At 47.7% G+C, this 24,762-nt stretch overlaps 1 protein-coding gene and 1 non-coding gene across 6 annotated transcripts; one reads left to right on the forward strand and one right to left on the reverse strand.

Moving 5' to 3' along the window:
* Positions 1-2,462: 2,462 nt before the first annotated feature.
* Positions 2,463-2,540, reverse strand: TRNAV-AAC (transfer RNA valine (anticodon AAC)). Its single transcript has one exon. It is a non-coding gene; the product is annotated as a tRNA-Val (tRNA).
* Positions 2,541-4,558: 2,018 nt separating this feature from the next.
* On the forward strand, positions 4,559-23,710 carry AMMECR1L (AMMECR1 like). 5 transcript variants are annotated; one of them, XR_012506939.1, is made up of 10 exons: positions 4,559-4,900; positions 6,385-6,494; positions 11,754-12,059; positions 13,329-13,773; positions 15,755-15,865; positions 16,176-16,290; positions 16,917-17,007; positions 18,420-18,516; positions 19,415-19,698; positions 20,176-23,710. XR_012506939.1 is itself a non-coding variant. In XM_074363438.1 (9 exons), exons 3-9 carry the CDS (start codon positions 12,044-12,046, stop codon positions 20,285-20,287), a joined length of 987 nt encoding a protein of 328 aa, XP_074219539.1. In that variant the 5' UTR covers positions 4,570-4,900; positions 6,385-6,494; positions 11,754-12,043; the 3' UTR covers positions 20,288-23,710. The 5 variants fall into 5 exon arrangements, 3 of the variants coding, with proteins under 3 accessions (XP_074219539.1, XP_074219541.1, XP_074219540.1); XR_012506938.1 differs by lacking the exon at positions 19,415-19,698 and having other exon boundaries at positions 4,570-4,900; positions 20,176-20,697; positions 20,786-23,710; XM_074363438.1 differs by lacking the exon at positions 19,415-19,698 and having other exon boundaries at positions 4,570-4,900.
* Positions 23,711-24,762: the final 1,052 nt, after the last annotated feature.

Below are 24,762 nucleotides of genomic sequence, written 5' to 3' on the forward strand. Positions count from 1 at the left end.
TTCCCGACTGGGTCCTGATGGATATAAGAGCCACTTTTAACCACTGCAATTTGAGGATGAACTACACTGAGGTTGCAAAAAACCAAAGAGAGAAATTTTGTTTAAAAAAAAAAATCTTAAACCTCTAGACTCAGAGACGGGAACAAGGTTGTTTTAAAATAATGCTGGAGAAGGGGGGAGGGTATAGCTTAGTGGCAGAGTGAGTGCTTAGCATGCACAAGGTCCTGGGTTCGTTCCCCAGTACCTCCTCTAAAAGTAAGTAAATAAATAAATAAACCGAATTCACTTCCCCCACCCCCACAAAAAAGAAAAAGAACATTAAAATAATGCTAGAGACAAAGCGTGGCATAACCATTCAATCTGTATTGAATGACATTAGCAGCCTACGGAGCAAAGCAAAATAATCGGTGATGGCTACATATAACCAAAGGGATGAATTCCTGGGACATAATGTTTAGCAAAAGAAACTAGACATAAAAGAAAACCTACTGTCTGTGTCTATTTCAGTGACATTCAAGAACAGGCAAAACTATTCCATGCTGATAAAAGTCAGAAGAATGGTTATCTTTTGAAGGGAGATTAACACCTGGGGAGGTAGGCTGGAAGCCTTCTGGGCTGCTGGAAATCTCTACATCTTAGTTTGGATGGTGGTTACAGGGGTGGATACTAATGCAAGAATTCACCAAGCTGCCCACTTAAGATTTGTGCATTCTTTGTTTGTATATTATCTCATACAAAGCAATACAGAATTCTCAGTGCAGGCTAGACATTAAGAGTATTTACAGGATCAATGGCTGTGTGACTTGAGCTTTCCAACTTGGTTTCATTTATTTCACCAATAACACTCGTAGAAGCTTAGAAACTTTTTGATGTTGAATCGTGTTACCCAAGTGACATACAAAGTACACATCTTTTCTGAGTAATGTGGTTTAACTCCACCACAAACAAAATACTGTGGGTCTTATCAGTTTATTTAAACTACTTCATATTTCTGAAATAGTCAACTCATATACACATTTGTATATCCAGATAAAGGTTTATTTTAATTGGATAAGTATTCATCATTGCCTTTAAGGCCCAACTGCAGACCCTGTATCTCCCACCAAGACCAGAAGTCATGTCAATCTGGAAAGTGGGACAAATGAAATCTGTAACACCCATCAGTATCTCCTGTGAAACCTTATTTCATTGCCACAGGTTGGCAAATGCCCTTGGTACATAAATGCATTGTCCATCCAAGGTGCACATCCAAAAGAATGCATGTGTCTGGGGTGCAGGCTAATTTCATGCTTATCTGACACCCTAATACTAATGGGGCACAGAGTTATTGAGCATTTTCTGACATGCTAACCCTATAATAGCTTTATACGTATAAACTTATTTAAATCTCATAACAACCGTGAGTTAGGTACTCATAACAATCCCCATTTTACAGATGGTAAAACAGTTACTGACATACTAACTCTCCTAGGTTCACAGGTATTCACATCAGGGCTAGAATTTGGAACCAGGCAGTCTGACTCCATTCTTTCCTAAGCATTAACATTTATTCTGTTTTTGTTTTAATGAGCTACAACTGACATATAACATTGTATAAGTTTAAGGTATACACTGCGTTGATTTTTTTAATTCATTTTTTATTGAAGTACAGTCAATCACGTGTCAATATACACTGTGTTGATTTGACACATCCATCTATTGCACTATGATTGGCACCGGTAGAGTTAGCTAACACCTCTATCATGTCACAAAATTATCATTTCTTTTTTTGTGGTGGAAACAATTAAGTCTTTGAGTCTGTCTGTTTTACAAATAAGTTCACTTGTGTCCTTTTGAATTTAGATTCCGCATGTAAGTGACATACACTATTTTTCTTTCTCTTTCTATGATTTACAGACATAGAAAACAAACTTATCGGTACCAGGGGGAATGGGAGTGGGGAAGGATAAATTGGGAGGTTGAGATTTGCAGATACTAACTACTATATATAAAATAGATAAACAGCAAGGCCCTACTGTATAGCAAAGGGAACTATATTCAATACCTTGTAATAGCCTATAATGAAAAAGAATATAAAAAGGAATATATATATGTATATGTATAACAGAATCACTATGCTCTAGATCAGAAATTAACACATTATAAATAGATGACAGTTTAATAAAAAAAATCTAATCTTTTCAACCATTCAAGGTAAGAGATGATGGAAAGCTATGCATCAGGGAGGCAGATGATTTGCTCTGAGGTATTCTGATAGCCTGGTACAGCCCCATCTCAGCAGAGTGAGGTGACGTTTCAGGACCAGAGGGCTTGAGCCAGCTAGCTTTTCTACAGCTCTCTTTTCCAACTACATCATCTTTCCCCTGCTTGCTGGCGTTGTTCTTCACTTAATTATTCAGGCTACAAATAATTATAGTATGCCTACTGTGTACCAGGGGTGTGTGTGTGAATTTTTCCTTTAATTGAGGTACTGGGGATTGAACCCAGGACCCCATGCATGTTAAGCATGCGCTCTACCACTGAGCTATACCCTCCTCTCAGGTTTCTATATTATGTGCAGGAAATGAGAAAATAAGACACGGGCCCTTCCATATTTACAGCTAACATTGCCCTTCGTTTTCTCCTCTTGTTCTCAATTTCACTCGGTTTATCTCTGCATTGGTTCAGACTGTTGCTTGCTGATGTGAGGTGACTCTGAAACGACTTTTTCAAAATCCTGACCCTTTGCCTTTTGCCATCAGTAAACAACAGCAGCAGTATCTGGGTTCTACTTCTCAAAAAAATGCCTTTTGACAGCTGGAAGCTAGGTTTGTTTTTGTTTTAATTTGGGAGTGTTTCAAGTCCATCTTAGTTCCATCATTTACCCCCTGGCAGCTTGATAACCAGGGAGCTATAACTCCCTTATCTGTGAGCTGTTTAATACCAACATATTACCACCCTGGGAGCAATAGACGGGCCCATTTCCAGCTGCCATGTTTTAAGACTTTCAATTGGAAAGACCTGTGACATTTATTCTGATTATTTTAAGTCAGGATTTGGTCTTCTTATTCAGAAGCAAACCAACAAATGACTTCTGGCTTGCTGCCTCCTGCATTTCTGGCTGGAGGCCATATGATCATCTAACTGGTAGATTTTTCAGGCAGACAGAGGTTAGAAACTGGGAAATGTGGTCTCATCAGCAGACAAGCACATCTGTGTGTCAGGAATCATGAAGACTGCTACTGATGGCTTTTTTTCCTTTTCTTTTCTTTTTTAACGGCCTTCTGTTCTACAAAGCATCACTGTCTTCCTCCCACTGTTGCGCTCTGCCAGGTTCTCTGAGAGTTCCAGGTCCAGGAGGACCATCACTCCGTTTCCGCTGCCTACAGGTAATTATGCTAAAAGTCTGTAGTAGTAGACTTTATTATGCTTTAGTACATTATGCATTCGAGAGCAGAAGGTTTTTGCTGGAAAGCTTCACTGTTAGATATGATTTACATTCTTAACTACTTTCCTTTGCTCCTTGAGGACAAACATGTTAAGGATCCCTTTGTGCATAAATAGAATAGCAAAGCACAGAACAGTCTATCTGTGGGCTTGAGTCTGTGTTCTTAACAAGCCTGGCAATGCTTTAAGACAGGGCATGCCTTTGCTGCGGGGACTAAACCGTTTGTTGGGGGCAGTTAGGGTGTGGGAGCAGGGCAGAGACAAGACTTTCAGTACAACTCCATCTAGAATTGAAGTAAAAATGACAAGTCATCAAACAAATAGCAAGCATATTAAATTATACAATGACTGACTCCTAATTTTTAAACAATGCTCTTTTTGAGGCTTAGTCGACCTACTGAATGAACCTTGGTACTGTGCATAATTCCACCTGAGTCGTCCTCAGGCTGAGGACTCGGGGCGCCATGGTAGAGATGGGCTCGTGACACCTCCCGGGTGTAGTCTGCCCTCTTCGGTCCACGAGGAGGCTCGCGCGAGCCTGGAGCCTCTCCTGCGGGCCTGGCCGGAGCCAGAGGGTCGGCTGCACGTAAAGCTGGTCTGAGCTGCCTCTTCCTGGTGCTTTCGCAGGCTGCGGCCGGGTTGGGTGAAGAGACGCGAGGCTGGGCGCTCAGGGAGAAGAGCCGTGGGGAGCTGAGTGTCCGGTGCCAACGCGGGGGCGGGCCGGGCAGCAAGGCCGGGAATCCCGACCGGCGTCCCGCGCAGGCACTTGGGCAGCCCCGCCGACAATGCCGCTCACCCGGCCGCACTACAACTCCCAGCGCGCTCTGCGCCCGCTCTGGAGCCACGGCGGCCCGGCGTTCACTGCGCCCGCCGGCCTGACAGCCCAGCCCTGCTCTGCCTGCTCGGGTACCTGCGTGGCCACAGACGGCCCCCTCCCGCGCCTCGCCATCAGCCCCTCTTTATCCCAACTGTCTGGGACTCAGCCCCGATAGTGGAAAGCAGCCTCCTAAATGCAACCCGTAGAGTAGGCGACAGCCAATAAAGTGCGCGGGCTCGAGCCACGTGACAGTAGCGGGGCGGTGCTCCGGCGGCTCCCCCATCTCTATGGTCGCACGACTCGCTAGAGGGCGTGTGGTCCACTGGAGGACTCCCTACATTCCTCCTCCATTACCTCACTGCCTCCGGTGGCTGCTGGGATACCGGAAGACTCGGGTCCCGGCTCGGTTCAGTCCTCCAGCTGCCCGGGGAATACCTCCAGCAGTTCTTCCCTGCCGCCGCCGCCCCGCCGCTTCCTCCTCCGCCCGCCCCCCGCCGGCCTCCTTCGCCCCGCCCCGTCCGCGCCGCGCGTCCGGCCCGCCCGCGGCCCGCTTCTCTCGGGAGCCCCCACCCAGGCGCATGGCTCCATGAAGCAGGAGGAGGAGGCAGAGCGCGAGAGGTCCCGTCTGCCCCGGCTGCGTCTGGGCCAGGAGAAAAGGTGGGAAACTCGGTCCGCGCCGCGCCCTCCTCCCCCGGCCCCGCTGGGCCGGCCTCCCTCGGGCTGCCGCCCTGTCCGCCGGGCCTCCTCACCCCGGGGCGGCCCGAGGGGCCGGGGAGCGGGCCCCGGGGTCCGGGCTGGGGTCCCGGGGCAGCGCGGGGGAGGGGCTCCGGGCGTCGGGGACGGGAGAGAGGCGGGCATGCGGGGCCTGCGAACGCGTGTGCGGGCTGAGGGCCGGGGTCAGGAGCCGGCGGGGAGGGGCGGGCGGGCGCCCCTGACCCGGCCCTCCGGCCGAGGCCGGGCCCCTTTCTGCACTCCCTCCGGGAAGCAGCCGCGGGCTGGTAAAGTTTGGTGGTCTCCGTCGCCGCCTGGCGGCCCTCGACCCCTCGTCCCGCCGCCCCCCTCCCCCGCCGGGCGTCTGGATTCCACCCCCGCGGCTCGGCCCTCGCCGCCCTACCCGTCGCTGGGTCGTCACCTGGCTCCTCCCGGCGCCCCGCGCTCTCCTTCCGCCCCCTTCCTACCTCTCACCTTTCTTTCTGCCTGCTTCGCCCCTCCCCGCTCTGGCCTCTCAGTCCCCGCGGGGTCCCGTCCTTTTCCTGCCCAGCTCCCGCACGCACGCTTCCCTCTTCCTCCTCTTTTTCCCAACTCCACCCTCATCCCGCCCTCCCTTGTGCCCCCGGAGCCCCCACGTCCATTCTTTCTCCACCTTCCACTCCAGGTTTTCTGCCGCCCTCCTTCCCAGGCTGTGGGTTTGCCCTTCATCCCTTGCCCTCCTCCCTTCCCTGTCCTGATCTGAACTCCTCACTTTGCCACACTCCCTCACCCTTATCCCTCTGGGCCTATCCTCTTTCACTGCCCTCTCCTTGGATAGAGTGGGTGGGGCCTGGAGTCTCCTGTTTACATCTTTGGGAAGAACTCAGTTCTCTACTACTGGGGGGTGGGGAGAGTTGGTGAAAAGATCGTGAAGAGATTTCTGCCAGCCTCCCCGAGTAACGATGGGTGACTCTTACCGACAATTGTCACCTCTACCTGGGATAACAAGACGGCCCGTCCTCAGGACCCTGGCAAACTGTCCAGTGATTCTTCAGCACCATCTTTGCAAAGGATTTGGGAATATGTTTGTGTTCTGAAACCAATGGAGAACCTTGAAATGGTATATCTTGGCCTGAGAGCAAGTTTTGATCTAAATTAGTGATGGAGGAAGTTTTAATGTGTGTCTCAGGTTCAGGTTCAATAAAAACCTTTGATCCTCATTGGCCTCCCTTCTTGGCGATGACGCCAAGGATGAGGTGATTTAGTGCATGGGAGCGCCACTGCTGCCTTATGTTTAGATTTTGAAATGTTTTGAATTAAGGAAAGCCTGTTCCTAAGCTTTTTTTTTTCCCTAGAAAGTGCCCCCTTGAGTTGTAGTTTTTCAAAAACCATCTCTTACCTTGGCACTACCTTGATTTTGTTCATTCACTGCACCTGCATTTCCATCTTAGGTACAGGAAGAAGGAATGGAATCGGAAGGAAGAAAATTCATTTCAGAGACAAAATAGCTCCCCTCCTCTGTTATAGCTGTTCCCCTGGCAATACAAACTTTCTGCTTTCAGTGAGTATTACCTTGGACATGCTTAGACTAGAATTTTGTTGCCTTTTTGTTTGTTTTGGTTTGGTTTTAGGCCTGTGCTAGGACTTCAGGATGTAGGTTTACTTTGTTCACTTCTGTTTTTCTACTTCTGTGTGGGGGTCCTAATGTTGATGATGTTCCTTCCAATTGCTATCTTTTAAAATAATGCAAATATGTAAAGACAAGTTTATTTTTCATAATCCCAATAGGGTGACTCAGATGGTGGTGTAGCATTACACTTACCCCTCATGTTTTTAGTACATAAGGTCTGCCTCTTGCCCCTTGCCCAAATTACTCATTTTTTAAGACGAAGATCATAATCCTGAGGTTAATGCAGTTTCTGTCAAGGTCAATTATTGGGTGTCTTTTATTTGGTTATAATCTTCAGAGATGTTTGGAACATTTTGCCCTAGATCTGCTGTGGTGATGCTGTTTTCTTGAAAATTATTAAAATTCTACACATAAAGTTTTAGAAAAGTTTTTATTACTGCTGTGTCCCCTTGAGTTTATTAATAATGATATGCAAACAATTAATAAACATTGAGTTTGCTAATTATGGTATGCAAACATACCATACCAATTTTTTCAGAGTGCTTTACATCTTATTGGAGCCTCACAATCCCTCTGTGAGGAAGGCAGGGGACAAATATTTTCATTTTACAAATGAAAGAACCAAGTCCCAGAGAAATCTGGCACCCTGCCATAGCTCACATAGTAAAGGGAGGGGATCTAAAAAGAAAACAAAACTTTGGATTCCTTTTATTAATGTTTTTCTTTAAGTTGACATGAAAATGTATAGTTCTGGTATTTTTCTAAATCTATAAATTTTAAAAGCATTGTATAGGTGCGTGTTCTTTGCAGGCAGAATTTGCACACAGCAAATGTTTTGGGTGGATTTGTGTGTGTGTGTGTGTGTGTGTGTATGATGGGGTTTCAAAACTGTAGAAGTGATTATTTGAAATGATTACCAGAATGTTTGTGGGTTTTTCATCTGTTTCTTGGAATAGTTCCATAAGTAGGCCAGAATTATAGCTCAGGTGCCATTTCACTACTCATATAATTATTAAATTGAATTTCAGTTCAACTCTGTGTCACAAAGGAAACAGCAGCCTGTTCGCTTCTGTATAAAGCTTGATTTGAGTAGACATCTGGATACTGAGTAATAACAGAAGAAAATACAGAGACCCCCTTTTTCTTTGTCCTTTCCTCCCAAATCTGTTTTCTTTGTTATAAGGTCATGTCCCCCAATAGGATGTTTTCAAGCTTGTCTTCTGAAGGTAAATCTAGATTTCTTTCCATCTCCAGGATTTTCTAGATATTTTAATCCAGTTATTGTTGGAAATCTAACTACTTTGGTACAGTAGTTCTTTTGGTACTCAATATATACCAAGATTTCTGCAGTGATAGCACATTTAGTAAGTCTAGTTTCTTTTCGGTGTATGGTTGTGAGCTTCAGAGAGGACCCGGGTAAAGGAGAGCTGTATACAACTCTCAGCCCAGCATTCCTTTTCTTTTCTGGTGTCTCACAACGACAGGAACATTGGATGATTTATTAGAAGCATGGCTCTCCAAAGAGGAAAAGCATCAAGGTCATTAGATTAATAACCCCATACTAATGATGCCATCTTTAAGTTTACGTGGTAGTTCTTAATAGAATTTTATTATGAGGACGTTTATTCCTCTAGAAATTGGAAGAACTCAGAGCTATGTTATTTTCATAACCAGTCCTGCTTTTGTCAGTAGAGGCAGTCTAAGTGTTAGTAATAGCAGAAGCTTTAATGAATGGCAGATCTGTGCCAAAGAACTGTTAGGAGTTTTTCATGTCTTGCTCATCAAATGCTCACAAACCAACCCTCTATATTAGCAGGAGCCCAGGTCCACAGGGATGTGACAGCCCTGCCGAGTGTGCATAGCCAGGACCTGGTGAGCCGGGTTGGGATTTGAGCCCAGACGATAACCCCAAAACCTAGCCTCTGTCCTCTGAAGATGGGGGTTGCTCTGGGAGGGGGTCAGCTTTTATTCTCAGTGGACTTGGGAGTCCTAGAAGACCCCCAGTGAGGGAGGAAGGCCCTCCCACCCAGCCAGCCAGTCAGTCAGGGCTGCCTCACATCCTCCCCTCAGCTCTGGTCTCCTACCTTGTTTGCAAATATCAGCAACTTATGAGGCATTTGTATTAACTCCTGAGGCCATAAACTGCCCTCCAGGAAAATATGCTCCAGTGGGTAGCTCTTAAAGCGCCCCATCATTCAAAAAGAACAAAAAATTCTTCTCAAGTGCTGTTTAGAACCTAGGTATGGCCTTTCAAAGGAAAGCCATGAGCAACCTAAAGTTAAGTAGCACCCGAGCCAAGTCCTGGACTGACCAGTTACCGTGTTTAGCAAAGAAGATAGCTACCAGCATAGATCAAAGCAAGCCGTTAGCGTAGGAGATGTTTGACCTGTTTTTTGGAGTGGATTGTCCACGTTGGCTATCCACTCTGCTGTGAATTAAACCATTCCTTGGTTTAAGCTGAGTGGAGCTGACACTGTTGATAAGAATAGATACTTGTAGCTCAGTCACTTTCAGCTTCTGACACACAACGGTCAGCACCTCCCAGTGGAACCAAGTATCTAAAGATCAGGTGGTGCCATAAATACTCTTTTTTATTAAAAAGGCTAACTTAAATGACATGGCTAGGAGGGCCCTAGGTACGATTGTCGGTGTGTGGGCACCGTGTTAGGTGTTATGAAAGGAAAAACACAAACGCAGCCCGGCCTCTGACCCTACAGGTGTTGGTGAATTCCATGCTGGCTGCAGTTTAAGTGGCTTTGTGAGCCACCCGGTGGCCCAGATCCACGGAGCCCTGCAAGGCTCCCCCACGGAGAGGGCAGGAAAGATGCCTTTGTGGTGGGTTCTAATGAAGGTCTGGACTCCCTGAGTGGTGTGGCAGTAGAGGGTGTGATGACTTTGTCACCACTGACAGCAGCTTTATTTGACACATGCTACATTGAAAGGTCCTAAGAGGTGAAACCGTGATTCCTGTGATTTCCTCAAGCTTTTTGTGGAAGTGTGGGTATTGTCTCCATCTGGTGGATATCCAGTTTTAACTCGTTCATTCTCATTGATTGTTCTAAAGTGGACAGACCGTGGGAAAATGAGATCACTACTCTTGGCCCTTAAGTGGCCCTGGGGTTTCGCTTTGAAAGAGTAACCAACTGAAGGGTTTGAAGGGTCTGAGTGGTATATGCATTTCTAAAGTAAAGGCTTTTACCTGATTCCAGTTGTTTCGGTTGAGCTGACTTCACAGTTTATTCAGTTACTATGACCCCAGTACCATTGTTGGTAGTTTTTATGAGGTTTAAGGGAAGGGTGAGGACAGATGCACTCAGTTTTAGAAGAGGTAGAATACGTGATTAGGGGTATTTGTTTTTAGCTGGTCAGACAGCAGGTTGGTCTGTTGTATTGAAATGCTGTTACTCTGAGGGCGCTTACACCGTACTCAGAAGCTGAGCTGTTGGAAAAGCAAGTGTGTCTCTGATCATTGTAGGTCCTGGGAGCTGTGTCTGGGACACTTAGTTGTGGTGAGGTGCCCAGTTTGTTGGAGTAGGGTTACAAGAATCTCGAACTTAAAGAGAAACTTGGAGAAATTGATGGATAGTGTTTGATGTTGGTCCTTACAACAAGCAACTTCACATTCTTTACTGTAGGTCACTCAGTATTTGCTTTATGCTGACAGATCAGTAAATACTGGCCCCCTTAAAAACAAACCTTAAATAAATTCAGTAGGAGGAGGGGAGATGGAGTAAGTAGGATACAGGTGAATTATAAGATTGTCCATATGTTGAAAATTGTTATAGCTGGGTATTGGGTTCATTATACTATTTTACTTAGTTTATGTTTGAAGTTTTCCATAGGGTTACATTCACAGACTAAATTTTTAAAGAAATGCCTTCTAATATATTTTTGATGCAGAAAGTCTCTTAACTCTGCTTTTGGTCACTAGTTGAGAATATCGATTAAATTGTTGGCTTAGTGGCCTCCAAGGAAAGCCTAGGCCAAAAGAACCACAAAATTTGGGTTGGTTCTGTTGATTACAAATCATAATTTGGGGAAGTGTGGGGAAATTGTTGAATGTAATCAGTTGATGTTACTTGTGATCAGGCCCCACTCCAGGTCAGTGATTGTACGTGATGTGTAGGCAGAATCTTCCTGGACTGGAGTTCATCTGCCTTGCAATGGTTTGAAAATCATTGATAACACCTGCAGAGGAACACCTGCTTGTCACCATCTCATGACATGTATCTCTTCTTCAGGTGTGCTTTGGTGTAAGAACTAGGAAAGCTTTCTTTTTTTAACCTTTGTATTTCATCCCTTCTCTTTGCTTCTTTGAATTCTGAGGCTCTCTAGAGGCAGAATCCCAGGGCCCTGTTGGTGCTCTTAAAACTCTAGCCCTTGAGAGGTGGTCCTGCTGCTTCAGTCATCTTGTGCCTTAAAGCCCGGCCCATGGTTGTGCACAAAGTAGGAAGTCACAGAAGAGCTCAGAGGGCAGTGGCATTCTTCTGGACTGACAGTGGAGGGGGACTGGTAACTGTCAGGGTGATGGCGGAGATGTTGGCTTTGGGCTTCGGTTTTGATTTTTTTTTTTCTGCTCCATTTTTGTTGACAAGATTTTGTAAACTCTTAGGTTGGTTTTTAGTACACTCCTGATGTTTTTTTTTTAATCATGCTGTTAGGAAAGGGACTGAATCCAGTGCGTATTGTTGGCAGGCCTCATTCTTTGTAGCTTGGTGGGAAGACCCAGGCCTTAGAGTCTGACAGATAGATTCTGGCCCAAATCCTGGCTCAGCCACTTAGTGGCAGTCTGGCTCTGGGCAGATTATCTTGTTAATCCTGAGGTTCCTCCTTTGTGAAATGATGGTAACACCGTCTGCCTTGCTGAGTGGTTTGGAGGAGTCCGTGAAATCCTGTTTAAAGAGCACCTGTCGGTGCAAGCACTGCTCTAAGCCCCAAGTGCACAGCGAAGTCCTGGCCCTCCGGGAGTTTCCAGATGGTAAGAGCGGAGTACCTGACGCCGAATGAAGCCTGACATCCAGTAACTCCATTCTCTTAACCACCTGTGGGGCAAGTACTATTGTTATTTTCATTTGGCGGAAACAGAGGGAGAGAGAGGTTAATCCTGGAGGAATTAGGATTTGAACCCAGGCCATTGGGCTCTGGAGTCCGCAGTTTTTAACCATGACATTCTGCTCCCTCTCTTAACAGTCTAAACAAGACAAGGACATCCACGCTCAGAAACAATCTAGTCATTGGTGGTTTTATTGTGTATGTGCATACGGCTTTCTCAAAAAAAGAAGCCCCGTTTCAAGCCAGACATTGAAGTGTTCAAGCTGTTGTTCGTCTGCTAGAGACAACTTTCACCCCCTCAGAATCTCCTGAGTATAAAACCGTGTGCTTCGTGATGGACCAGCACGTATCAGGAGCACAAGCACAAAAACTTGTGAAGTTTTTATATCTCATTCAGCCTCAAGTGACAGGTGGTTTTTGTAGAAATAATGGCATTGCAAATGGGTACGTAAATACCTGATTTGAAAGGTGGTAGAATTTGCAGCCAGAATACTGTGTTGTAGAGCAGTGCCTGAAAAGGCACTTATGTGTTGTGTGTTCAACTCAAAAGAAAACTTTTAGGTAGGACTTAACACACACACACACACACACACACACACACACACACACACACACACACACGTATGTATAATGTTGCGTGGAATGCTAAAGCTAACATGTAATGACTTGAGAAGACACAAAGTATACTTTTCTCAGGTCAGCAGGATGTTACCAAGGTTGGTATCACCCACACTGACATAAAACTTTGGATCTGTTTGCCTCCTCCTGTTGATCACTGAAGCAGATGACAGGGAAAGGATCTGGGTCATTGTAGCCACATATCTTTACCTTAGGCTTTTTAAGGAAAAAAAATTCATGAAAGAAGTTTGCTCTCTCCCCATCACGTTGTCAGCTGGGCCTCTGGTTTCCTGGCCCATCTGCCGGCCCATTTTGTGGCATTGGGTGGCTCTGTGTCTGACCACCTGTGTGACAGGGCAGACAGGGCTACCTCACAAAAGGACTGTGAAGCCTGGGCCATCTATGGGAACACAGGTTTCCACTGGGCTGTGGCTGGTGTTGAATGGGGTCTTAAAAGGCTGGGAGGGTAGGAGTCGGAACAGATTGAGAAGAGAGGCAGAGAGGATGAGCGAGACTGTGACCATGGGGGGCCAGGGGCTGGGCTGGGGGCCGGGCTGGGAGGGATGCCGGCAGCACAGAGGTCCAGCCACTCGCAGCTGGAGGTTAGTGTGGAGGCAGGCAGAGAGGACGGGTAAGGAGAAGCATGGAAGCTCCTCTGGGGTTCTGTAGAAATAGGGTGATTCAATTTGGAGCCTCCAGAAAGCATCCTGATGAAGGGTCTGTCTGGCCAGCTGCCATCTCCCACATCTCCCAGTCCCGAAACAGCCCCTTCAGCTTCACACTGGCTTCCTCCCACCTCATTTTGCCCCGGGGGTCCTGGGCAAGAGGGGGCTGCGTGTTGCCAGCCTCCGTCCACAGTGATCCCAACCTTTATGGGAAATAAAACCAGTTCCCCTCAGGAAAGGTCAGGAACCCCGGGCTGGAACCCATGTCCCTTCCAGCCCTGCTGGTTGGCGGCCCTTTGTGACCAGCGTACCCTGGGTTAGAGAGAGTCTACCGGCTCCTGCCCTTCCAGGGAGGCGCCTCCCCTCTGGTGTTTGTGTCCCCTCCTCACCAGCCCTTGAATGAATGCTTGCCTGTTCTCTCTTGGGCTAGGGTTCTGCAGCATCCCAGACCTCAAGCACGGAATCAGGATGGGAAAGAGACGCTGTGTTCCTCCCCTCGAGCCCAAGCTGGCAGCGGGCTGTTGTGGGGTCAAGAAGCCTAAGTTGTCTGGAAGTGGAGCGCACAGCCACGGGAACCAGTCCGCCACTGTCCCCGGCTCGAGTTCAGGACCTCTTCAAAACCACCAGCATGTGGACAGCAGCAGTGGGCGGGAGAATGTGTCGGACTTAACTCTGGGACCCGGAAACTCTCCCATTACACGAATGAATCCCGCATCGGGAGCGCTGAGCCCTCTCCCCCGGCCCAACGGAACTGCCAACACCGCCAAGAACCTGGTGGTGACCGCAGAGATGTGCTGCTACTGCTTTGACGTCCTCTACTGTCACCTCTATGGCTTCCCACAGCCACGGCTCCCTAGATTCACCAACGACCCCTAGTGAGTAAGCCAGCCATGCGCAGGGGACGGTGAGAAAGGCACTGTGGTGTCTTCTGCGGTCGTTCTCTTGAGACGGTCGCTACATATAAAAAGCTTTCACACGATTTGGGCAAAGGGTAATGGGAACAGGATGATGAGACATGTCCAGACAGCACCTGGACACGCAGCGGGTTCAGTAACAACCGAGGCCGTGTTCGTGGGAGCCACGGTCTTGTTGCCGTCACGGTCTGGGCATCAGCAGAGCGGTGTTCTTCGTCTGCTGTTGGTTTGTGTGGCGGCGGGTAGGCCGGTGCCTCTCCAGTGGACACATCACACTGTCATGGACCCAGCACTGTTGAAGTCCAGGTGGACCAGGAGAGGCTGAGGGCCAGACTGGAGACCGGGCGCCGTGATGCTTGCAGTCAGGGTCCCCAGGCCTGTGGGACTGCCAGCATCTCACCCAGTGTCAGAGTCTGCTTTACTGTTCTTAGTTCAGGATTCTGTTGTTTGTCCCAGGCCCCCTCAAGGTGCCAATGACTTAAATAAGGAATATGTGTAAAGGGAAGAGTAGGGTGAAGAAACTCATGCCAGCGTTGTCTTTGTCAGAACTGGAAGCAGCTGTGAGCTGGCTTTAAGGAGCACTGCCACCTTTTTTTTGGTGGAGGGGAGGTAATTAGGTTTATTTATTTATTATTTCTTGCACTGGGGATTGAACCCAGGACCTCGTGCATGTTAAGCATGCGCTTTACCACTGAGCTGTACCCTCCCCCCCCTTTTAAATTTCTATTATTTTAGGAGTGGCTTTTAGAGCTTTCACTGACAGGCCATTCACTCCTCAGCTGTTGGTGCCACACTGAGGCGGTGCACGGCCCCCAGGCAGGGAATAGGGGAGTGTGAAGAGAAAGTCCTTGCTCTGGGGAGGCTTGTTGAGTTGGCCAAGCACTCACAGGAGCTGAACAGTGTGTGTGGCACCCTGTCTGGGCAGAGGCAAAAGGGGAAGTGACTCCTGGGGTTGTGTCACAGGAGAGGAGAAGTGGGGAAAGATGTGCTGACTGGGGAGGTGTGCTGTGGAAGACTGTTCAGAACAGCTCTGCCTGAGTCGGTTGAGCGTCTGAGCCTGCATCCGTGGACTCAGGTGTGTCCCTTGCAGGAGGAGCAGGGGCTGGCCGCAGCATTGGAGGCGGTGGAGATGGTGGGATTCGAGTCCATTTTGGAACGTTGACGTTGGCTGGTGTGTTCAGGTGTTTTGTTAGAAGGAAAAGATGAGCAGGTGGGAGATGGGCTTTGTGATGACGATCGAAGAAGTTAGGTAACTTGACAGTTGTAGCTGCTTTTTAAGAAGTGTTGACTCAAGAATCTAAGGGGTAAGGGCGTGGAGGAATTTCAGGAAGAAGGGACAGCCCTCTGACCTCTTTCTAAATAACCTGTCACTGCCAACCTGATGTAGCCTAGTGAAGCAGGACTTTGGCCCAGAAAGTAGTAACTTCTGCAATAATAAGCTTTCCTGAGGAGATGTGTTTTTTGTTTTTTGTTTTTTTCAGTTTTTTCTGGACATTATGAGCAGGAGATATTTGTAGTTGGCGGAGGCAGGAGAAATATGGGATCAGTGTGGGGTTGCAGGGAATGCTTGCAGATGAGGAGGAGCAGGTGTCTTCCCGAAGGACGGAACTGGGGACGTGGACACGTGAAGAGAGTACAGAGGAGGAGGAGGACGTGGAGGACTCGTGGAGAACAAGTGGAGTCCCGGGCCGAGGACCAGGAGGGAAGTACCCACCTGTGGTGTCAGAGCGGGGCGGAGCTGTGAGCAGGGCCCGCAGGCCAGGCCGCTCAGAGCCTTCCTCACTGGGCTGTGGTCCGTCTCTGACCCGGGGCCGCACTCTGGAAGGCAGAGGGTGTCCCGAGCCAGCGTCAGAGAACCACCCTTCTTGGGAGTAACGGAAATGAACAGGGGTGAAGCCAAGGTTTTGTTCTTACCGGGATTGTCCTGCGTTTGCTCTTTCAGCCCGCTCTTTGTGACGTGGAAGACAGGGCGGGACAAGCGGCTTCGTGGCTGCATCGGGACCTTCTCAGCCATGAACCTTCATTCAGGACTCAGGGAATACACGCTAACCAGGTAACGGCCCCGCCCGGCAGGTTTGTAGGTGATGGGCTAAAACAGAACAGCTGCCCGCCTGCCTGCACTTCTTCCGAGTGATAGAGTTGGCGTGTTCTCTCTCTGATAATCAGGAGATGTGGGGGCTGTACTCGGGTGAGTCACAGATCAGTTGAAGTAGAGACAGTTAAGAGCATCAGGCTGTTTCTGGCGGATTCGTGTTGATGGATAATGGCTGTTTTCTGCACAGCTCAAGATTCGGAAATGTTCGGGCTGATGATGTTGGCTCCAGCGCCAGGGCAGCCTCACTTATGTTTTCTGTCCCCTCCAGTGCACTTAAGGACAGCCGATTTCCCCCCCTGACCCGAGAGGAGCTGCCTAAACTTTTCTGCTCTGTCTCCCTCCTTACTAACTTTGAGGATGCCAGTGATTACCTGGACTGGGAGGTGAGAACAGCCGCATTTGGAACTCTGCATCTCTCGTTGCATTTGGGTTCGGGTTAGTACATGGTAATGTACCTCCTTCATTGAGACAGGGTATGACAGAGGGGAAGCTGAGTCTGGAAGTAGTTGTAGGCAGCTTGGGTGACAGAAAAGGCGCTGCGATGTTAGGAGTAGGAAGAAATGTGAAGGCTTTCTGTCCCCACCCCACCCCCAGTCTGCTCTGTTGCACAGCCTTCTCCCGTGTCTAATGAGAAGTGATAATGGGGATAAAGGAGAGTATTCCAGGTCCTTCTTGGTAAGCCTTGATTGAAAGGTGTTATCAGGAGCCACATGTGAAGAGTCAGGAACCCAGATGGAAACCCTGTGGTGTAGGTTTTTAATGGAATAGATGAAAGGTAGAATGTTGAGGATTATTGGATGAGCTGTGGTGGCCGCGGCTAGACTCACACGGCCCTCGGGCTGCAGTCTCTCTGGCGTGTGGACCTGAGGGAGAGTCAGTCATGGAAAGCATGAGGCTCTCCTCGTCTCAGACCTGGGGCAGCGGTCAGGGGCAGTGTCGATTTCTATGTGGATGATGGGCATCCCATTAGAGTAAGTAAATGCCATTTATTTGGTTGTGTTTTTTGTAGGTAGGGGTTCATGGGATTCGAATTGAATTCATCAATGAGAAAGGCGTCAAACGTACAGCCACGTATTTACCTGAGGTTGCAAAGGAACAGGGTGAGTTCGATGGGGGGGTGGTTCTGCAGACGGTTCTGGTCAAGTGCTGCCAGGAGGAGGGTGGGGGGAGGAGTGTGCTCCCTTCCCCCCGGCCCTGACCAAGGACGAGCTCCTCCTTCCTCTTCAAGTCAAATGAGAAATAAATGCCCCAAAGTTGTGGGAGCCAGGGAACGAGAAGGGGCGGAGAGCTCCCTGACCCAGCTGCTGGCCTCTCTCACTGTAGTGAGGGCTGCATCCTGGCCCCCAGAGCTGCAGCGGTTACTGTAGGGAAATTGCAGCAGCCAGCTCAACCGTATTGCAGGGGTCACTGTAAAGGGAAGCTGCCCATATTAGCGGGTTTTGAACTTTCAGTCATAAATTATTACACAGTGTTCTAATTGGGAAAATGCAAAATGTAATCTGTCCTGGGTTTTGTTGTCATCTTTTTTTTAAAAAAATCCGAGGGGTTACTGAATTCTAACAGTGGGACGTTAAAGACAGGAAGTGGATGGGCAGGCGTTCTCTTTCAAGGAATATTTAGAAAAGTACTTTAAAATGCTGCTTCTGCACTCTGCAATGAGCAACCCAGTTTTCTTTCTTTCTTGGAACTAGTCTGTTTTTGGAAAACAACATGTTTTTGTTGGGTGTGAATCTGGAACAGAGAATGATGTCCAGTTTGGTGCATCGGTGAATGGACGGTCTGGAGGGTGGCTGCCTTGTTGGTTTCCATCGTGGTTGTGTTTAAACTCTGCCAGAAGCAGGAGGGGGCATGGCATAAAAGGAAGCCTTCTGGCTGCCCCTTTGAAATCATAAACCTGACGTTTCTGTACAAGGAGGCATACCAGGGGTATTTTCTAATGTGAGATGTGATGATAACTTAAGTAGATAGTCAGATTCCTCTTACCATTTGAAAATTGGAAACATTAAAATCGGGGCACCTAGTGCAGTAATTTAGGGGGTTTCCCTTGGTTTTCAGTGTGGCATATTTGGTTTTATCTGAAAATCTGCAAGAACAACACAGCAGTATATGTGTGGACTACTTTCCCATCCTTTCTAAAGGCATCCGTGTGCAGGAGCATGAGCTGCAGGGTCTGAATTCTCTTCCCCTAGAACAGCCCAGGTGGCAGCTCTAGACCAGCGGGCTGGTCTGAGGTGGGACCGTGTTTGTTCCTAGACAGTTGTGCTGGAGTCACACATGACAGGAAAGACTTGGGAGCAGGGCCTGGGGACGGCCACTGATGGGTGTCCGGGGCGGTGTCTGCCATCTGGAGTTCCCCTCGGACCGACTGCCAGTGAGGCCGGTGGGCTCAGGACACGGGGCTGGTGCCCAGGGCTTCCAAAGCCCCAGCGAACCCATCTGCTTCTCTGTCCGTGTTAGAGCGGGTCCATTCTTGTCAGTGTGTGCTGACCTCCGCGTGCATCTTTCCCCTCAGACTGGGATCAGATTCAGACGATAGACTCCTTGCTCAGGAAAGGTGGCTTTAAGGCTCCCATCACCAGTGAATTCAGAAAAACCATCAAACTCACCAGGTAAGCCACTGTCTCATTTTCCTTGTCAGCTTAATTTAGTTGGGATTGGATGGAGGGGACTTTTGATAGAAAGGGGAAGAAAAAATTTTTCTTCGCTGATGTCTCTAAGCCAGAGAAGCATGGGTGAGGTGTAAGCTCTGAGGTTTATGCATCCTGGGCGTCTGCACAGCTAAGCTGCTAGCAGAGCGGGAGCAGAGCGTGCTGCTGGGCTCTCGGGGTGTCTGTGCCGGGCCCACGATCGGGAGGCTGAGGGGGGACTGGAGGCAGGAGAGAAGGCTCTTGGTGCAGAAATCCATGAGCAGTTGAAGCCACGTGCAGTCAAGTGGCGTGTTGCTGGAATAGTCAGAAACCGCTTTTTACAGAGTTAGGAGGAAATGCCTCTGCCTGTTTGGGGCGAATACCTCTGTGGGGAGGCTGCCTGGTGTAGTAAAGTGTGCGTGGACTTGGGGTCTGAATCCAGCTCCACCACTCCCCAGCTGTGTGACCTGGGCCAGCTGTTCTGCCTCTCTGAGTGGAAAACAAAATTTCCTGTCTGTAAGAGGTAAATGAGAATGCCTTGGGGTGTCGAGGGTGTGGTAAGGTAAGGAGTTCTGGTCCAGGGCCAAGCAGTATTGTAGGTGGTCAGCAGACGCCAGTTCTCTTCCCATCTCTGTTGAAATTGGAAACATGGAGAGGTTTAACTTCTGTGGGTTTCTGTGGGCCTCTGTTGGCCTGCTCATCTGTAAAATGCTGAATAATCATATAGTAACCTCACAGGTCTATTTGGAAGATAACCCAGTGTTTTTGAAATGCTTTGGATTCCAAAAAGAAAAAAGAAAAAATTCTTCAAATACAAAGCATTATTATTATTATTATTATTATAATTTATTTGAACAGCCATTTCCCTGTCAAAATTCAGGAATAATCACCTTGCAGTGGAGGAGAGATTACAGTGGGAAAGAGATGGCTCTGGGTAAGGATTGTCACGCCCAGCTCCTGTGGTCTGTAGCAGGCTCCATAGGTCTGTGACGCCCCATGCTTCGCATCCTGACTCATGGCTCTCTCCAGAGCAAAGCCGAAGTGCTATGATTCTGTCCTGATGACCCTGTGATATGATACGGCACATTCATCGGGGAAGCGACCCCATCCTGTGTAGCCCCAGGATTTTTTAACCTGCTTCACCAGAATTTGACCCAGAATTAGGTATCTGTGCCCCTTTTTAGTTATAAATAACTTGTTTGTTGCTTTTCTGCAAGTTGAGGTTGCCTTCTGTCAAATTTATCACGTTTGAACCTGAAAGTAGATACGCATTTTACACTGGGCATCGGTGCAGCCATCTTCCAATCTGCCACCCGTGTAATCTGACCTTGAAACTCTTCATCCAGACCCTGGTAGCAGATTGCTTAAAAGCAGCCTGATGATAAGCATATGCAGTGTTTAAAGGTGGGACGTGCAGAAAACACATCCTCGGGTGAATTGTGATCGTGCTTTTTCATCTTGTTCATTTGTAATAACAACACTGTTTTCTCGTGCTGTCATTCATTTTCTGTAAGTAAGGTTGCTCTTGGTCTTCCATTTTATTCTTTCAAAATGTGGAGTAAGCTTTTGGTTTTCTCTGCTGAGTGACTACAGACTGAAGTGTTCTGGGTTCCTAATACCCTTCCCTGTTTCCTTGCACAGGTACCGGAGCGAGAAGGTGACAATCAGTTACGCAGAGTATATTGCTTCCCGCCAGCACTGTTTCCAGAACGGCACTCTTCATGCCCCTCCCCTCTACAATCATTACTCCTGACACACGGCTGCATGACCAGTCCCACCCCCCCGTGGCCACCAATGGCTATGACATCATTGGAGCAGATGCCTCCTCTTCCTGGTCCAGTTACTTCTATTACTGCACCATTTTATGATGCTAGCTTCCGTTGCCAAGTCTGCCTCCAGCCGACTGAGGAGGGGGGCGGGGTTATATTGAATGAAACAGAACTTGAGGGGCCCAAGCCTTATCTCAGCCTTTCCTCAATATGGGTTCCGTTGGATTGGGGCTCCTCCATGACTAGTGAGAATGCCGTGTGGGTTCAGAAGACCCTTGGGGTGCAGGTGCCGCTGGTGATCTGCTGCCGGTGTGTTGGCCACAACAGTGGAAGCTGGAATTGACGGTCCGAGAAGGCTCACCCCACACACAGCCCTGCGGCCTCCCCAGATCAAGTAGGTGTATTCCCCTGGCAGTCTGGGCAACGGAGACCAACAAGAAACATTTTTAGGTTGTTTTAAATTCCTTTTTTTAAACTTCCAGTTTATTGCGTACCAAGAGTTGATCACAACCTCCACGCTTCATAAGTGGACGCCATGTTAGGGTTGACCGTGGGCGCCATGAGTCCTCTGGGCTCCTGGACAGAGACCCACATCAAGATCGGAGGCCCTGGGGATGGCGTTGCAGATCTCATCGCTCAGTTAGCCTCGAAGGTTTTAATTCTCATCCCACTGTCAGTTGGATTTTCTGGCACTCTCCCTGCATTGAGTCTCCTGGCACTGAACACAGCTCCGTGGCGTAGCCTGCTGAGGAACGGACTGGGATGCCCACGGGAGGGCCCAACGGCATCGCAGCACGCAGGGTCAAAGGAGAGGCCTCTTCCTTACCACCCGGCTACCTCACTCCTCCACTGGTAGCAGTGCCTACAGCTGGATCTAGGTTCTCAGAAGGCAGAGATGTTCAAACAAGCACTCGGGTTGGGTTCTAGAAGGACACGTCGTCATAGGAGAGAATCCAGGGTCTCCAAGCTGTTGTTCTTTTCAGGCAAACGTTCTGAGGGACCTTTAATAAGAGAAGTTCCTTTCTGTCGTTTGCCTGTAGACGTGGGAAGACTGTTGCTGTTTCAGTCCTGTACAGGACTTTAGAACAAAGCTGTGTAATTAATTAAACAAGGTGAATCTTTATCTTGCCTAACATGCTGGGAATCTTCACCCCACCATGGCAAAGTTCCAAATAGCTCATCTTATTCTAGGTCATTCATACTTTCACATGGCATATCCCCCTTTCCCGTTGTTGCTGATTCCGAGTAGCTGTTGGCAAGTTTCTCCTCCCTCCTGCCTGTTCTTCACTCATACGGTAGCAGAGTTCATAGAAGTTGGGGACTTGGAAGATGCTTTGAAAGCATTGTCACAGAGGCACTGCTGAAATGAGTCACAGGAAAAGGTGGCCAGTTGGAGGCAAGGACCCTGAGGGTGGTGACACTGGTTTTCAACAACATGCTTAGAGAACTCTTGGAGTGGATTGGGGTCAACCCGGTGAACAACAGTATTTTGATTTAATTTATTTTTAAAGTTTATGTGGTGGTGTGGCTTTCTGAAATGGGCAGATATTTACGTGAAAAGATCTTTTGTGTTTCTTCTGCCAGGAGTGGGGGAGGGGAGCAGGGACACGGTCTCTGCTAAGCACAGCTATCTCATTTCTTGAAGAGGTGGGTGAGGGTGAGCAGGCGTGCTCGGCACTGTCTCTGGGAGGATGTGGGCCGAGCTGGGGTGGGTGTAGGCCGATCCTCGGCTGTGCGGGTCGTGTCCCGCCACGTTCCCCTTGTAGTATTCATGAAAACAGGCTTTTGAAGACGAAAGGGTTGTTTTATGATTTCCTGCTGCTGAGAATAATAAATGCCTGGTTACAAACATGTAACAACAGTACTCTTAGGTGCCATGGATTGATGTCAGGGTGGCCAGCTCTGGACTAAACCACCCACCTCCAATTTGTACAACAGTATTGATACATAGGGCTACACTCATTACTGTTCATGTCTTCTACGTTAAAAGTTGTGTTTAATTTCTAAAGTTTAAAAAAAGCAAAAAAATTGGTGCTAAACTTTCACCCCGAGCTCAGTGAGACTGGTCATGCAAGCATTTTCAGTGCCATGCTCTTGCAAGCCTATTTTTTTCTTGTAGAAATGTTGCCCTATTTGTCTTCCCCAGTGTATAGTATGTTTTTTTATTTTATTGAGGGTAGGGTAGGATACCTGCCATTTAAGAAAATGAATAGAAAATTTTAAAACCCAGGAAATGGGGAAAAAAAATCAGTGCACAAGAATCGGGCTAGTTAAGCCCAGCACCACACTGAAGTGGGCTCTGGTTTTTGGAGTGAAGAAGCCTTACTCCCTGCACATTCCCTCATGCTCCCATCCAAGTCCAGCAGTGGAGATGCTCGAGTCCCTCTCACCTTGGCAGGGGACTCAGGAGTCGACCAAGGAATAGTCTTTGGCCCTGGGAAGAGTGGCACAGTCAGTGTCTGTCCTGAATGGAGCCTAGTCAGGAGGCGGTCTGGAAGCGTACAGTCACGGTCACCTCCTGAAGACGTGTGGCAGATGGCTCTCAGGAAAAATACTAAGTCTGGATCATCCATGTGGCAGCTTTGCATAGGGAGATGATGGCTCCGAACTGGAAGTGCACTGCCTTCCACGCACCCGACCAGAGCAGTGAGGCGGATGGCCGGTACCCGTGGGGTGGGCGGTAGGTTTACAGGGAAGGGAGTGTTTTCTGCTCGGTGTTTCCTTTGTCCTTGGGCTGCTCAGGCTGGACAGTAGGTAACCACTGTTTTCACGGACACAGCTGAACTTGGCTGGTTTGGTTCGGAGTTCGTTTGATCCCTAGCTGTGAGTGCCTTTTGGTCTGGAAAGTTGGCTTGTCTCATAATACCCACAGCTGGGACGTTGTCTCCATAGTTGCGAATTGTCCTCGTTTTACATTAACTGAAAGAGAATGTCTTTGATCACTAGAGTTTGTCGGTGTTGGGTTGTTTCCACCGTGAGGTTCTTAAACTTTATCGCTTCATAATATTAAAGCAACTCATGTTAGAGACTCTTTCAATACGAAAGGTTTGTAGTTGAGACATTACATGTATTTTATTGTTTATAATAAAAATCATCTATACAGAAGTCCTGGGTGTTAATATTTGCACAAGATCTGTTTTCCATGATATGTTAACACCTACAATTTCACTAATTGTTGATGTTATTTTCTATTGAGATTCTGGAGCCTAGGGAGCTATATGTTCTTTCTGTTTACTTTTGTTCTTATTTCCCTGAAGCAAGAGACTTTGTATGGCCTTCAGTGCAAAGACTTCAGACCAATTCTTTGTATTACACTTGGTTGCCTCTTGGCTATATAACTTCTGAGTGCAAATCATTGAACTCTTTAACAAAATATTGTAGAGAATAAATCATAATGGGTAAAACTTGTTCTTTGTCTTGCCTCTTGTTTTTTGTGTCTTTTGGGGGGGGGGAGCATAGTAGCGATAGTCATTTTTTGAAGGCAGCGAACCAGATAGTATTTATTCAGTCTGCATGTTTTGTGTGGTGTTCATGACCTCCAGTACCCTTGCACTGCTACATTTGTTTGTGGTTGGTAGCAATGCCACTGGTTTTTTTAGAGCCAAGTTTTCTGAACTAAGGTTTGTGAACCCTTTAAATTTTGGATTTTTCTAGAAAGGTTCATAGTTCTCAGGTTTTCCAGCGAAACCAACCTTCCCCAGAAAGCTACAACTTGAAGGGGGGTCAGGGGGAAGATGCTCAAATTTAAGGTATCATTTGCTGAGGTTACTTAGAACAAAGACCCTGGGACATTGGTGTGGTCTGACCTAAAGGAAAATATTTCTTGCTTATGGATGGCCCAGACAGGATGAGGTATGCTTGGAGGAAATGGCAATAATTGAAATAATTTTTCAAACAATAGAAATGTTCTTACGCTGATATTGTCAGCCTTCAGTTTAAATGTTTATTCACAGGGATGTAAACTTTTTTTTTTTTTAAGACAACCAGTTCAACCAGTTCTGAGGCCCTTACACTTGGTATACATTGTCGAGGTTAAATGATAATTTTGGAAATAGATTACAAACAACTGGTTAAGCACAGACTTTGGTAATAACTTGGGTGTGTGAGAGGAATTGTTTCTTAAGAGAAATTATGTGGTTTTAGAGATTAGTATTCCATATTTTTAAAAACAAAACAAAACATGGAATTCCGTATCTGTGTGTATGTTTTGTGGTTTTCGTTTTGGGTTTGTTTTTTTTTTTTTTTGGTGGTGATGATAAAATATATATAACAAAATTTGCCATTTTAACCATTCCTATTGTCCGAAATGAAAAGCCATGTGGTCAGTGATCAGTGGTCTAATACTTGTGAATGAGGGTGGGGGAGGTGCTCTAAAGCTGCTTCCAGATCAGTCTAGGGTCTGTGACCTTGGCTTGAATATCTGCCTTTGATTGGGCAGGCTGAAGGACTGACTGAACCC

The sequence above is a fragment of the Camelus bactrianus genome, chromosome 5 (genome assembly GCF_048773025.1).
Source record: "Camelus bactrianus isolate YW-2024 breed Bactrian camel chromosome 5, ASM4877302v1, whole genome shotgun sequence".
Taxonomy (NCBI): domain Eukaryota; kingdom Metazoa; phylum Chordata; class Mammalia; order Artiodactyla; family Camelidae; genus Camelus; species Camelus bactrianus.

Coding starts and splice junctions, on each gene's coding strand:
- AMMECR1L (XM_074363438.1), top strand. Junction 16,291..16,916: donor GTGATTACCTGGACTGGGAG/GTGAGAACAGCC, acceptor TGTTTTTTGTAG/GTAGGGGTTCATGGGATTCG. Junction 18,517..20,175: donor AAAACCATCAAACTCACCAG/GTAAGCCACTGT, acceptor TTCCTTGCACAG/GTACCGGAGCGAGAAGGTGA.